The sequence below is a fragment of the Ceratina calcarata genome, unplaced genomic scaffold, assembly GCF_001652005.2.
Source record: "Ceratina calcarata isolate Rehan_Ccalc_2016 unplaced genomic scaffold, ASM165200v1 scaffold449.2, whole genome shotgun sequence".
NCBI lineage: Eukaryota > Metazoa > Arthropoda > Insecta > Hymenoptera > Apidae > Ceratina > Ceratina calcarata.
The window spans coordinates 596,424-612,376 of record NW_017168819.1 but is presented as its reverse complement, the minus strand read 5'-3'; the positions used below and the strand labels follow the sequence as shown (position 1 = coordinate 612,376).

Genomic DNA, 15,953 nt, shown 5'->3' with positions numbered 1-15,953 from the left:
TCTGCTTTTATTATTCTATTCTCGATACTCTTAGAATTATGCTCTCGCCTTGTCGTTTCCTTTCCGTGTTCGCGAATAGAGAGCTCGCATAATTCGACATCGATATAATCTACCTCCAGAGACACGCTCTCGACATGGCAGTGGGGGTAGCGCTTTTAAACTTCACGAGGTGTAAATCTCCCTTTAGAGGCGAACACGGCAGCATAAATCAGCCGCGAAGAAAGCGATCGTTCGACGATAATCCGACGGGATTAGTATCGTTCGGTCAGCTTGCCATTATTTTCCACCTCCGGACAAAGAGAACACGTTCACGCATTTTTTTCACGTGGTTTTGCCCAAAAAATTTCACGCTACGGACAAAAAGGCACATGGTGTAAAATAACCGTGCTTCTCTTAATGAAATCGCGAGATTCTCACCCAAGTTCACAGATAGCACGGAGCTGCTAACGAAGCAATTTTTCTATAGCCCTGCCGCTGGTAACAATTCCTAACTCGCGTGCTATTTTTTATTTGGAGTAGAGAACCCGCTGGAAGTTATTCATGGAACGGCAGTATCACGTTGTTGTCGATGCGAAAGAACAACCAGGCACAGGCATCCGCGAGAGGAATTTATGAAAATGGAATATCACGTGGGACAAAAATGCGCGTACAAACGACTGAAAAGCGTGCATTAACGAACCATTTCAATGGTCGACCTATGAATTTATTAAAATTTTCACGATCTCGATGATAGCGCTGAGTATTGATAAAAGTTTGTGAGAACGTAACTTGATATGAGAAGTGGCAAATATTATCATCGAATACTGGGTTACGTATTCGATTGCGAACAATTTTTCAAAAGTAAAATAGGATATCGTTATAATTTTCCTAAGGACATAACAAGATACCGATTCAACGTAATGCTATTACGATACCCTGTATGCTCTCGTTAAAAATATCGTTATTGTATTTCCATTACTCTGTGCACGCGTACAAAAACTCTGTGCCATTAAAGACGGAAGTCCAATATCGATATTGGATCCGGTAAAGAATTTCCTTAAAATCATTTGTAGAAACTGTATACAGATTGAGGTCGAAAAATCGAAATTACGAGCAGCTGTTGTATTTATATCTCGACCGGACGAGAATTTATTAAAGCTCACCAGACGTACACGCGCGGGCACAACGTGTCCAAAAAAGTTTGAAAGCAATTTCCCGCCGTAAATTTCCGCGCGATCATCGTGCAATTAAATCTGCCTTAGCGCGAGACGCGCAGCCCCGTCGTTGTTCAGGATTTATTCCCTCGAAAGTTGGTCGTGGAAAAATTCAACGACAGGGGGTTGGAGAAAAAGCCGTGAAATCGTGGGTAGCGCGGGGACAGACGGTCGGTCGGTCGGCGCGAGTCAAGACGGCGCGGCGCGGCGACACGGTAACTTAATTAATTAAGGTGAATCGTACCGGATTGTTCGCGCGTTTTACGCTCGCCGCTCGCTGACTAATGGCCCCGCTGATTAATACGCCCTCGCAGATGTTACGTAACGGCGTAAACATTAAGACCGCGCGACCGGCTTAGCGATTGAATTATCGTGGACACGCTACCCGCCCGGTATTAAATCGCATATAGCACGCGGCAATCCCTACGCGTGCCCGCGGATTGGCTTTGAATAACAAGTCCCGCCGACGTCATGAATTATGCATTATACTGCAAATCTAAAACAGATTGAAAAGAGATTTCGCGGAATCGATATCGTAGATAGAAAACAACCGAAGGATTAGCTTTTAAATGATAATCCCGCACGAAGTGGCTCCCAACAATATCGCGCCCCGTTATTAGGAGGTTAAACTACGAACTTCCATCAAGCTCGATGCATTTCCGTTGTTACCATTCGCACATACAAATTTCGCGTCGAGAGTGATCACAAGTAACGATGACGAAATTCGGGAGCAATATACGCGGACGATAATAATTAGCGAAAGCGACGAGCGAGGAGAACGGTAAACAACCATCTCGATTTTATCAATATCACAGGACCAGATGGGAGATAACTTTCCCGGAGTGAAAATGTTGATCCAGCGATCGGCGTCGACTCTCTCAGGGGGTGGGTGCAGGTAAAGGAAGGTTATATGCGAAAGCGAGGTTGGAAAAGTTAGTTTTCGGTGACATATGTGGCCAACACACGTAGATAGAGGCGGAAGTTGAGCCCGGGGATCGGCCAGGAGCAGCAACCCGCAGCGGGCTCTGCGTGACATTTCCACCCCCGTAACTACCCCGAACAGTCGTTTAAGGAAATAGAGCTGTCCTACGCAAGCACATACCACTCTCGTTCGTCTACGGTTTTCATCCCAGTGCGGTGTCGATAAACGATCATCGTGGCGAAAGATCCACGCATCGTACGCTAATAAAGGAAATATTGGATACGCGATGAAAATGTTTTAATTCAAATTAACTTTAAATCAGTTTTGCCGAACGGAAACACGGCTTGATGAGAAAGTTAACATAAAAAATCAAGAGTCGATCAATACTCTGGATTGTCTGTTTAAAATGCAAAAAAGAGCAAGTTGAATATCGGTGGATACGCGTGGAACATAATTAACCGGAATTGGTATCGCGCCCGATTGGGTGCATGCAAGTCGGTCATTGATCGGGGAAGCGAATAATAATGAGGGGAAGAACGTCGACGTGGCCCTCGTCCACGGGAGTAATAAACAGAAACTTAATCAACCCAGTCGATGCGATGCCACGCGGCCCCGTCGACCAATCCGATTGAAGTGCTTTTCTATGTAGCGTACACCGCTTCGCGGCCGCCGATTTTTCAACGCGGATTTCCGGCCGGATTTCGATCAGTCACAGCCAGCCATTCGGAGTAATTAATCGGTTTCCTGATGCGGCCTACCCCATTTCGGTGTAGCCTGCTCCTCTGTCCTCCGCAAGAGACGATATACATATAAATATTACGAAATTGTAGACGATTCCGACGGGCTCGACCGCAAATTTGTATAACACTGCGAAATAGCGGCCGATGACGCGCTGCACGGTTGCGCTTGCTGATTCGTGTCATCGATGTGCAATTAAATAATTATTAATCATAACCACAAACAGAGTAGATTTACAGTGATTTGTATTAATATTCGAACGCCTTCTTAAAATTTGATGACCAATTTAATGTAAAAAAATTAACCACAGTTGCTATTAATTAGAATTTGAAAGAAAAATCATGATTTTCAACTTTATCATTCGGGTCTCTAATAAAGTTTAATATTCATGTGAATCACTGTGATTACTCGCGTTGCGTATTCCGTAAAAGTTCGACGCTTGTTCGTGCAGATTAATTCGGGGCCGAACACTAACAAAGTGTCTGATGGCATCGAGAGCCCGGCCAATTACGTCGATTCTTGAAGATTTACCTGGGACCGGTCGTAGCAGTTTCGCGAAACTCGGTCGTTCCGTTTAATTAAACGCTAGCCTAATTAATTAGAGGAAGATCGAAGACGAGGTAGGCACGTCGTGAGAGGACATCTGCTTGAGAGGACTGCGTTCGTAAAATTCTCACCGTCCTCTGGACTTTATGCGTTCGTTTCGTTGGTTTTATTCGCGAGAGCACATCCTGAATTTTTCCAATCGGCCGCTTTATTGAATGGTACCGAGAAAGTTCGACGAAAGTTTTGCGACGCGATACTTCAAACAGGGGAAAAAGTCCAACAAATCCAGATCGGAGGTGTTATCGTTCTCCGCGATAAGCTTTCCACGACGTTGAAGTGAAACGAAAATCTCGATTTACAGCTGTTCACTTCACGCAGGCCATTTAATCAATCGTTCTCTCGTTTAATTAGACAGTCGATGATACTCGAAATAGTTTTTAATTTATTTGTACGAAGGATACTAGTCGCTAGAAATGTTTGCAAGATACGTTCTTTGAGCACGCATCAATCATTTTTGTGGTCATCATTTTGCGAATTCTAGCGTAACTGAACCCGTTTCTCTTGGAGAGAGGAGAGATAACCGTACTAGTGGAACACCGAGAGAACTCCTTCTGCATCGAAACTGTTTCCCGGTCGCGTTAACGGCGGAAAATGATCGAGAGGTAGCTCTAACCGACGTCCCAATTTCCCAGACGGCAACCTGTCCCGCCAGCTGGCACCCCTCGGGACATCACGGTTTTCCCTCGTGACCCAGCAGCAGCCTAGTCTCTCCCTCTCTCTTCCGTTCCACTCCTTCGTATTCATCCCCTGTCCACCCTTCACCGACCGATCTTTCCCGTATACCACGTCCGAGGGTTATGGTTCAGCATAAATCTACCTATAACGGCCGGCAAAACTATTCGTCGACGTTAGACCATTTCACGTGGCTCCTCCGTGACATAAACGCGAGACGTAAATCGTTTGCCTCAGACGGACATGGATTAGTTACCAACACGAGACGCTTCATTTACCCTCGTTCTTAATCTTCATTGGCCTCTCCCTCAGCAATTAATTCGACCTCCAATCAAACAATCTCCAAATAATAGAAACGTTTGACTCCTTTCCAAGACATCATTCTACATCTTTTCTTGATTAAGCATATGTTGCCATTCGTTTCCGTTGATATAAATACAATTGGTGGAGTTCGAAATTTCTGTCGGAATATTCGTCTCTTTGACCCGAAATTTTGCGAACGGAGACAGCTGTCGATTGGGGAAACTTTGCGCTAATTACTTGGACCGCGATTAACCCACGGATCGTAATATATCATTGAGAGGAAGGGTGGTCTGTTGAAAGACACCGGATTAAGCAGTAACGAATCGATCCTTCGAGCTACCATTTATCAAATCGCTCCTCGGCTTCATTTGTTTCTCAAGTGATTGGTTTCCATCGCGGCTTAACGAGGAGAAACCCTTAATATATCCGCGACCGACAGATGTTGAAGAAATCCAATAGTCGGTTATATGTTTTCACTTAATAGAACGTAACAATCGCGTGAACGGTCTTTAACGTGTTGAAAACGAAAATTCTCTATTATCTCACAAATTTTCCATACGATTGCACACGTGCAAAACTTTACAATCGTCAATCCGTATTCATATCTTCTCAACCGGTATCGCGGTCTCATTTCACAGTTACGTGAGTCGCGGCGAATTTGAATTACTATTCCCCGGCGCTTTGCGAATGAATCTGTCTTCTCGTCGCGTATCGCGGTAGAGGCGTTACATTTATACACGCCAGTTTGTAACTGGACGCCGACGAGGGTGTGTGAGCGACTGTCTATGGCGGAAGGCGGTAAGGCGATGGCTCGGGTAACTTTGTCGGCATGCCAAGAGGATAGGGATACGTGCGGATAGAACCGACACACGACCGAGCAAATAACCCAGTTTCTAAAGGATGGCCGCGGGGTTACGCAGCAAGGTAAACCGGGGCTAGCCTACGTTACCTGAAGAGTTTCAGAATAAAGTACTGTACATTATAGGCCGGTAGTCGTCGTGAACACGTTCAGAAAGGCGAATAGTTCCGGCGCGCATGCGTTCCGGTTCGCACTCGAATAATTTCAAAGAGAGAAACGGACTGACGGAGCCGGGAAGGGAAAAGCGGGTGATAAAAAAAGGTGATGGAAGGAGGTAGATAGTGCTAGTAGAAGAAATAAAACCCGTGCGAGAGTGGAAAAAGCAACGGAAAGGGTTGAACGCGAGGGGCTGGCTCTATCCCTTTAAAGTGTTATGTTTGAAATTGCGTTCCGCGGGAGCGTTATTAAATTAAGTAAACCGCAAAAAAGTTTCTTTCGAGCTGGCCCGCGTACACGACGGTATGCTAGTCCTGTAGTTACAGTCTGAGCATTGCCGAGTGGCATATATGGGAATTAATACCGCCAAGAGGAAAACCACCCCTAGCCACTCCTTCATCCCTTTTCCATTTTCCACCACGAACACCAACCAACATCGACTGCTTAAATTTGCCCGTTTCCATTCCTAATCTCCTGCCGATATGCTTTTAATTTTATTATTACGATAAGTCAATATATACTTATCAGGTCGGATCACCGATGCAGAATAAAGATATTTCTTCGAAATAACGAGAGCATATTAAAAGAGAATTTATTTCCGATATTTTTCACATCGGTTCACAACGGTGTCGGTAATAATTAAAGCATTAAACGAATCCATCGATTGCGATCGACGGACCATTGCTAATTTCCATAGCGTGAATATTATTACACGAGACTACCCGTGGCCAATTAACCAGATAATAATATCTCGAATTTCATTAACGAAGGTAGACATTTAAAATTTTTATCGGACGTCTTCTCGATTCGTTTATTAATTATTCAAGAGAAAGGGTGAACTTCCGCACATTTCAGCAAAAAACAAAGGTCTCTCTCCTCGCGACGCGACGGTAAGAAAAAGGGACTAACTTTCGTGAAACTTCGTGAGCAGTTTTCTACGTAATAAAGAAAGCACTCGTAAAGCGATTGACTTCTCGCAAGGAGTCCGCTTTGATACTCGTCCCTTCGTCTTTTTATTCGCGGAAAGTTTGACAGTCTTGGCGGTCGCCGCGGGAAAGGGTTTCGTTGTCGACTACCATCAAGAGAAAAAGAACAAGTGGGCCCAAAGTTGCAGATTTATCAAAGACGAGAAAACAGTGAGAACTTCTATCGATCACCTCATTTCTCTAACTATTTTTACTGTAAAACAAGTGACTCTAAATTGAATTACATTCATGAATTATCGATTAACGTGATTACGAAAGAAACACTGATTGCGATAAATTAATACATCTGATCATTAATTCCAGATAATCGAGAACATGCGCTTAATTATAAATCCCGCAGTCAGCCATGTGTAGACAAGCATTATTAGCTTGCTTACAATCCTTATTACCTTTCTTCCCAAGTAAAAGCTAAGAACCATGAGCAGCATCATTAAATCGTAATTATCAAAGAACAAAGGTGCTTAACCGAACTATATCTTATAAAAGAGCAACTTTTACGAGGGTCGTGTAACAAGAAACTTTAATCCACCATTCGTTTTTTTTACGGGCAGGCAGAAACAGGTATAAATATTCCAGTACTCACCTGTGACGTGTTCGTCGCAAAAGTGTTATGGTGCACCACTGGTAGACTGCCACTATCACGGGTTTACGCCCGAACAAGGAAATCATGCTTCTATAAAACCTGCGATCCAAAAAAAATCAGATTTTAACAATTTGACTGCAAACGCATGGAAAACATTCTTTTTGTTTATACAAGTTTCACGGCATTAATTAACGTGATCAATAGATATAGAAATTCTGTGCCTGTTGTTTTCGCCTTTCAAAGTAAATATGTGCCTTTTAAAGTAAATATAAAATAAAAGTAAAATATGTGATTCGTTGTTACGAAGGTAATTTCCAAGGTAAATGGAACGTTGTAACTTTACTCGGTGGAGGATCGGATCGTTGCGCGTGCAATATTGCATTCGTCAACGACGCTTTCCAAGTAGATAGTAAAGGAAGGCGAACAGAATTGTCGTACGTACGCTTTCGCGTATCGACCGATAGAATTTTATCCAACACGCGAAAGAGTGGCTCCGGTAAACACGCATGATTACGATAAATCTCAATGGAAAGCCAATTACGTGTTCGAAGCGAGTCGAAGTTACCGGGCGAGCGTTAATGGGTTCAAGTGAATGGTACAGTAAATTGCACTATCTCCGGGTGGTGTACTACACCGGTAAATCTACCCGCGAAAGTATATATTCAGTGCGCGTGTCCTCGTAAATCCGCGAGGGGTGCGACCGGAGCGAGCAAAAAGTGGATGAGACGGAAAGAAAGTCGCGACGCTGTGTACATTTTTCGCGGACGCAGCCGTCGTAAAAGTCGTGAGGATCGATGTGAAAATTTATTGCAATGTTTCATTCGGCCGGAGAATAAATAACGCTTTTCACCGTTAACGATCCCAAAGCATACGTCGGTTGTCACCCTTTAAATGCGTGACAAACTCTTGGCAAAGAGAGTCATCCTCTTTTTCCGGCGGAATCAAATATATCTTTATGTACATCTTCGTCCATTAGGCTCAGAACATATAAAACGCATAACCGAATGAAAGTACAAATAAACCCAATTTAATTCATTTTAAAAATTGTTTCATAACTAATTTAGAATATTTGTCAGGTTTTCTTAGTAGTTATTAAGCACATGGAACATTGTCTTAGGCTTATGGGCGAGGTTTCTAATAAAGACAAACACTTTTCGTTTCGGTGTCTAAAAATGCGTCGATCGCTCAAATATTCTTTAGATCACGTCGAACCGCAAGGCCACAGAGAAAGTGCGGCTTCCCTTGATTTCCCGCAGGACTCTGTCAATGGGACAATCTACTACGATTTCTGGACGGTATTGTTCTCTCACGTGTGCCGTTTCGCCCCGGAATTCCTTTGCGGATAGAATTTCCTCTACGCGAGAATAGTTTCTCTTCAAGAAGCGGTAATCGGAAAATACTCGGTTAAAGAGGGAGCTTTCGCTTTTCGTAACTGAAATTTTATATTTAACGAGAGGGAAACGCGTAATTACGACGAAACACGTGTAAAATCGCTTAACAGCCGGATGACGACGGTCCTCCGTTTCTCGGCTGTGAAAACGGCGAACGAGACACGTCTGGACGCGGTTAGTTAACCATGCTATAAATACGACCGCGCCGGCATAATATTATTTTTGCAAAGAAACGTCTTGAACACGACGCACCGTCTCTCACCTCCCTCCACGTTCGCCCCGTTCTTTTAAAATTTAACCGTGAATCGCGCAGACATAACCAGCTGGTAATAGATTGGACAAAACCATGTATATTAAAAATAAACCACCAGTTACGAATAACTCTGTCTACTTATGTTACTTAAGAAATTTCATAGCATCAGGATATGTACTATATACATATCATGCTGTACTATATATACTAATTGTGTATATAATCTGTTATGTATATTTGATGCATATAACAGATTTGTTTGCTTGGTTGTTTGCAGATGCGCGGAGGGCTTTACGGGTCTGCGGTGCGAGACGAAGGACGTCAGCAGCACCGGAAGTGTGTACAACCGGCGTAGGGCGCCGTTTTCCTGCAAGCTGGGACTATCGACCTCGTACTACTGCTAGCGATAATCGCGCGGGGCCCTTCCATTAATTCTGAGTAGACCCTTTTCTAAACGTTTGAAAACTCGGTGTACTACGTACTCGAAATGGAAAAAAAGCATGCCTCTCTCGAGATCACGAGAAGAATTGTCGTGAGAGGGCCAACGCGCGACCAAATTAGCAAACGAGGAGGCGAATTTAACTTATAGTAACGATCGATCGATCGGACGGGATCGAGCGAGATATATCTTCTTACCCGCGAACGGGAACGCACGTGACAACTTTTTGAACAGAGGAAAGAAAGAAAGAAAGAAAGAAAGAGACACGGGGGATCGCGCGAATTTCTCGGGAATCGTTGTTGTCGGGCATTAGAACGAGTCCTCTGTATTGTAGGAACGGGTTCCATGATCCACTCTTTTCTTTCTTTTTCGGCACCGGGCATTCGTTCCCTCCTTCTTTCTCTTCGTCCGTTTCTAACGAGCATCTTCTATACTCTTCTCCCCTCGATTGTATCGCTCATACATCGTCGTCGTGATATCAGAAATTTTATCTTCACGAGGAAAAGCATGCGCAGGTATGTGTATGACGCGTGTGCACGTCCGAGGGCCTGTGCAAGGGAGAAAGAATGACGGCGGAATTTTTCTTCCGCGGCTAAACCCCTTCAGTTTCATATCGGGAGGACCGAAAGAAGAAGAGAGCGTTCGAGTGACGCTCGTGATTCAGAAGTGGTACTTGACCTACGAACCGCCGCCGATGGAGAACGCGAAGAAAAAGGAAGAGGGAACCCAGACAGAAGAACGGTCGAAGGTCGCACTTTTCGGAGTCTCCACTGGAGAACAATACCAAAGAGCCCAGGGTCTCAAACGTGAAGAACGTCGTGAGAAAAATGCGGGATATACATATTATGTCGTCTACGTAAATTCGTGCAAGAAAACTGCTGCGAGAGGATTGCATACGGTTTTCACGGAGGAAGAAGCGATACTCGAAACGCGTCGAGGACGTTTGACGATCAATAGGATTTTCAGACTCGTAGGCGCGACTCGAGATTTCGCGATCCTCTCGATGACTTTTCCCTTTCTCCGGTAAAAAATCGCGTCGTTATTCGCGGAGAGGGTTTGGCACCTTATATTGTGTCGTTGTTGGAAAATGTGGGCCACGCACCCGTTCAATCGAGCGAGGTTAACGAAAGATGAGCACGCGCCCGAGCGTCTGTCCTGAAAAACAGGTCTAACGACGCCAAAAGAGAAACTCCGGAGAGCCGGGCTGAATATATGTATAGAGTTCGAAACGTCTGCCCGAAAATTTGTTCGTATTTTTATGCCGCTGCCGAGACAATTCGAGAAACGCCTCTCTTGTCCCGTCGATTGTGTCGCGCGGCCGGAATAAATATCGTGATTCACTCGCCTCGCCGGTTTCAACTCGCTTCTCAAGAAATTTTCCAGCAACGATTGATAAGGGCCGTAACCTCTTTACGAATGTAAAAATAACGTCGCGGGAAACGAGAAACCGATTGGCCGGTCGATGAAAGCGAGAAAGGGAGAGAGTGAGAGTGAGAGTGAAAGAGAGACCACTAGGCAAAAACAATTTTATGTAAAATATAATAATGTAATAAGCGTTAGATTAGGTAATGCAGAGACTTAAGGTAGTTAAAAACGATAGAGAGCGTGAGAAAGGAAATAAATGAGAGGAACCAAAATCTCGCTACGATTAGGAAACGGGCACGCGCACGTTCGGTCGAGAACTATCAGAAAGAGACGATTGGATAAAGTCGAATCGCGTTAAAATTTGTACTTTATTCAACTTTTTCTTTCACGATTTTTGTTGCTAGTTTACTTACACTTTTATTTCGGACCATGAAACGCGAGTTCTTTTCGACGACTACCGGCAGGAAAGTGGGGTAGTAATATTTTGGACGGATACGATGGCGACTCGATCTCTTCCGGAATTCTCGACTTTACGGGTTGGCAGGAAGAGAAAAGAAAAGATCGTGCGAAGGAAAATAGCGTGAAGATGGGAGGGGGGCATGTGGGATGCGCGCTGTGCTCCAACAGTCTCGGGACCCTATTTATGTTTTATATTATATTATATATATTATATATATATATAAATATGTGTATAAACATTTTTAATTTATTTATTTAATTCATTAATTTTATTGATTTACGATTAAACGTCATCTCCATCTCGGCAATCGCTTTTGTTTTTTAATCTTATTGCGTCGTACCTTTATTTCGTTACTTTTTTGTTCCGAACATTCTTTCGTTCACGGGTTAAACGTTAAGTTTCCCTCGGTTTTTCGTTAAAACGCCCAACAAGGTAGGTGTACGAATTTTTATTTCTTTTATTACGCAGCCCACCCCCCCGATTCGGCGAGAAAACTCGCAACAAGGGCTGGAATGGGTGACGATCGTACCGATTAAGTTCCCCGGAGTTTCCGACAATGTCGCGTCGAAAATCTCGTTGCGAGAAGACAGGCGGAGGGGGAAAGGCAAATACAACGGCGCGCGGAACGACCGATCCCCGAGACAAAAGATTTTCCTCCCTCGAAGAAAGTTCATAGACGGATTCAGGCCGCGGAGCGGAAACGAGCCCGCGTCGCGACGAAAGAACCCTCGAAGAAAGCCAATAGAAATTTTCATAGCTAGCAAAGTGTTTCCCCCGTCCGCCTTCAGTTTCTTATTGCATTCCAGCGAGTCGTTTCGAGAGAGAACAAGTCACTTCACAACCCCCTGCCCCAAGTCCCGTGCCCCATGCACCATTCCCCGTGGAAAATAGCTTTTGCACGTCTGTTCCCAAGCGGGGGAGAACGAGAGGCGATAAACAACCCGGCGAATGAGAGCGTGACGTTTCCGTTTTCATTTCGAAATTGTCAAAGAACCATGCTACAATCAGAAGGACCGATTCGATGCGCGAGAACAACGTTATATAAATGGAAAAGGGAACGAAACAACTCGCTGGAAAGCGTGTCAGGCCACGAAACGACGCATTCCGCGAACGGATACGTCGTAAACAGCGGCAAGTATCGTATAAAACTCGAGCCGCACGATCCTCGTAACCGCAACTCCTTAATCGAACTTTTCGTCTCGATAGGAACTTCTTTTCCGATCACTAGACTACGGATTTTATGCATTTATAGAAAAATTTTATGCGCAAGAAATACGGAGAATGCATGTAACGTGCAAGATTATGTGCAATATCGCAGATCAACATAAGTACGTCTCATTATTTTTTAGAGGTAAAAGAAATCTCAATTTACGTTTCTTTTTTTAGCATCACGAAAATACTCCTTATAAAAATCCGCAGTTTATTGAATATCAAGAAAATAGATCCTATTGCGAAACGGAGTACACCGAAGATCGAGATCGATAAAAATTCCTATAAAAAGTATGATAATTTATGGACGAGCCGAGCCAACAAATAATATAAACCAATATACAACGTCTGACAGCTGCTTGAAATTAAAAATGATTTACATAGTACAAGAGGAGCTTTTCCTTCGGCGAGGAGAATAATGCGAAATAAATTCGATTCGTTCGGTCCGAAGGAAGAACGGATCAGGAATCAACACGATAATGGAAGCAGAAATATCGAGTCGCAGTCCGCTCTGATAGATTCGCTGACACATCACAATAAAAAACTTCTTCTCCAGAAAGAAGAACTTGCCACGAAAAAAATTCCACCGAAAACCGATGCTGTTGTTAACTTCCGCACGCGATTTTTTATCGTCCGCTTTATTCTTCCAGCGGATCTTATTCCCCCGTGCTTTTGCCATGCCGATTTCAGTGAAAAACGCGGTCACGTTCGCCGAGTGAAATAAAACGTATGAATACCTAGCTACCGGACCGAGTTGTATTAAACCTGTCTCGCGCATGTACGCGAAGAGAAATTGCTTCTTACGCTGTTGGCCTCGGCCGCGAAATTTATTCGCTTTTCATCCCTCGTACGTACAGAGTGACTTAAGAAGAATCGCTATTTAAAATAACAGAGCATTCTGATTCTATTAGCAACTCTTGAGAAAATCGATTATCATTTCTTTCGAGATTATTCAACAAACTCCATTAAATATTGACTTTATATAAAACTTCTAATGTAATTAGAGAATTACCAGTTGGGTCATATGATTATTCTCATCGATTCACCCTATATATTAGCTAGTTTTTTCTACAAGTATTTTGGCACAACATAAACTACAGGAAATCTCTGGCGATCAAAAAAGGGTTAGGCACGAATTTTCTGAAACATTGCCAATGATTAATCGCAGCGTGCTAATTATCGAAAAGGGATCCATCATTAGAACACTTGGGAAATTTGGGAAAATAATGAGCCGGGTAAACTCGCGAGGGAGTAAACCGACGCGCATCTGGGAGAAAATAGAAGACCGTCAAGACTTTTTTTAACGTTGTGTTAATTAATTATCGTCATCGGATACGTTACTCGTACGGCAACTTTCCGAACAGAGGGGTGAGGAAACACCACGCGTGTTCCGTAATGGTAACAAGATACACACCGCAAACCGAGGTGAGATAACTTTATTTGAAGAGCGTCGCGACCAAAGCCAAAATTCATGCGTCAACGTCCCGGTCCTTCCCGAGGGATATCCATCGTTGACGTCGCGACGCGACGCCCAGAAGCCGAATACGTGATTTCGAGCTTGGCTGTCCAGCCAGAACACACGTCCACGCATGAACGTGCTGTTAACCTACGTGTCCGTTTAATTGGGATCTTATGAAGCCTATAAACGTTCCGATTGTCCTACTGGATTACGACCGGCCAAACGTTATGTTGTACATCATTACAAAATCGTAATCAAGATCGTGAATAAACACTTCCTTCAATGTGAACTATTCATCCCATGTTATAATGTTTGTATGAGAAACATCAGAACAAATTGTAATAACATGTGTTTTCTCCGGCTAGAGCGGGCATGAAAAACGGTTTAAGTAAAAATTGCCAGTCGAAATCTCCGATGGAATTTTGAAGATAACTGATTATGAGGACGATTTGTGTTAAGAAATGATGAGCTTAAAATTAGGGAGACAACAGATCAAGGCATTGTGGAAGAAACAAAACCGGATGGAAACGTTGACAGAAAATACCGGCGATAAGCGACGGGAAAGACTGCGAAGTTCAACTCTTATCGGAAAACCAGATCGCCTCTTCTTGCCATACCGGTAGCTCCTCTTTAAATTGGATATCAAATATTTCAAAGATATTTTTTATATTATTATCCGACGTCGCATCATTATTTTCGAACATTTGAAACTGCATTCTTTATTCAAGCTGGATAGAATATAATCAGTGCAAAAACAAAAGCTGAAACTAGATTATTCGTTAATCACCGACAGGTATAAAGCCAAAGAAGAAATTCAGTTACAAAGAAAAGGAGTAAGTTTACAATTGATGAGCTCGCTATATCTCGGATGGAGATGAATCCTCGAGGAACTAGGGATCATCCTGGATAATCTTCCAGCACACAATTTGAAACAGACGGACATGATGGTCGACGGGGGAGGCGGAAGGGGATTCCAAGATCGTTATTGCCACGAGGGTCACCGAGCGACTAATCCGACTGATTCGCGTACGCATTAGGCCTGACCCGACATAAACTGAAAACACGACGCGGTCATGACTAAGTGGCCCGTGCAAATACTGTGCGACTAATCAATTGTGTGTCCGAATCACAGAGAATTTTCAATGCGACTCGTTTATTCCCCTCTTCCAGAATCCGCTCGTGGATACACAGAAAAGGGTGCACATACTTTCCAAGGGGTACCCCCTTCAAATTTTGCAAAATTTTCGTTTTTTGCAAATAACTCCCAAACCGTTGGATCTATGGGAAAATTGCATAGGAACTTTCTTGTAGAGGACGACGAGATCTACAATTTCTGTATAAAAACTTTCCCCTAGCGTTAATAGTTTACGAGTAATTTGCAAAAAACTGTTTTTTTATTTTTCGTCAATAACTCATAAACTATCGACGCTAGCGAAAAAGTTTTATACAGAAATTGTAGATCTCGTCATCCTCTACAAGAAAGGTATTATGCAATTTTCTCGTAAGTCTAACAGTTCAGGAGTTATTGAGGAAAAACGAAATTTTTTGTCAAAAGTTCGCTGATTCGACGGTGGAATGGTCGGATTTTATCAGTACCCATAAAATGCCGATTAATCATAGTTAACTTGTTAAATATCGAAGTTAGAAGAAAAACAACTTTTATTTCAAGCATTTTTCGAAATTCTGAGAAAAAGAAATTTGTCGAACTTTTTTCAAGGGGTACAATTTCTTCCGACGTCTGATTTCTTTTTAATTATAGAAAATGCGTTTTTCTAAGGTACATAAACTTTTGGGATTGACTGTATAGCCAATACATCCTTAAATCCCTCAGAATATTTTACCGATGTTTAAACAAATAACGTTTATTTATGAGGATCCTGAATTACATTCTTTAAATCTATGAAACTCCAAATATTGTCACGATAAATTTACCTCTGCAATTTCGTATAAGGAAACAAAGCTGCCCATTTAGATATAATTTAATTAACGGACAAGTCGTTAACAATAGCGGATGCTCGTGTACGGGCTTATACAATTAATCCTCGGCCGACAATCCCACCCTTCGTTGCCCGTCCCAAGGATGGCCGAGTGACGAGGGGGTTGCTATCGAAAGAGGAAAGTGATCGGTCTCGCCCGGAGGGCCTTCATTACCGTCTTAATTAGAGGATTCGAGGCGATCCTATCCAAGCCGGAACTCGAGACTCCGAATGCATCTCTCTCATTAGTCTCGCCGCCGTATCAGTATGATACTTATATGATCTACTTCGTGCTTCTGACTTTACTCGCCGTTGAATCAAATCTGATCTACAATTCCTGACATTGACGTATGTTTCCTTATGACAGAAAAAGATGGATAGGC

The 15,953-nt window shown here is 43.2% G+C and overlaps 1 protein-coding gene across 4 annotated transcripts in view; it reads left to right on the top strand.

The window, feature by feature from the left end:
• The window catches only part of vn (membrane-bound neuregulin protein vein), a 198,100-nt gene that overhangs the window by 167,535 nt on the left and 14,612 nt on the right, over positions 1-15,953 (top strand). For 2 of the 4 annotated variants that reach the window (XM_026815404.1, XM_026815403.1), the window contains exon 5: positions 8,940-8,998. In XM_026815404.1, the coding sequence (XP_026671205.1) occupies positions 8,940-8,998 (59 nt within the window). Of the gene's footprint in view, positions 1-8,939; positions 11,234-15,953 lie in introns of those variants that run through there. The other 2 variants (XM_026815402.1, XM_018028390.2) reach the window with 2 other exon arrangements.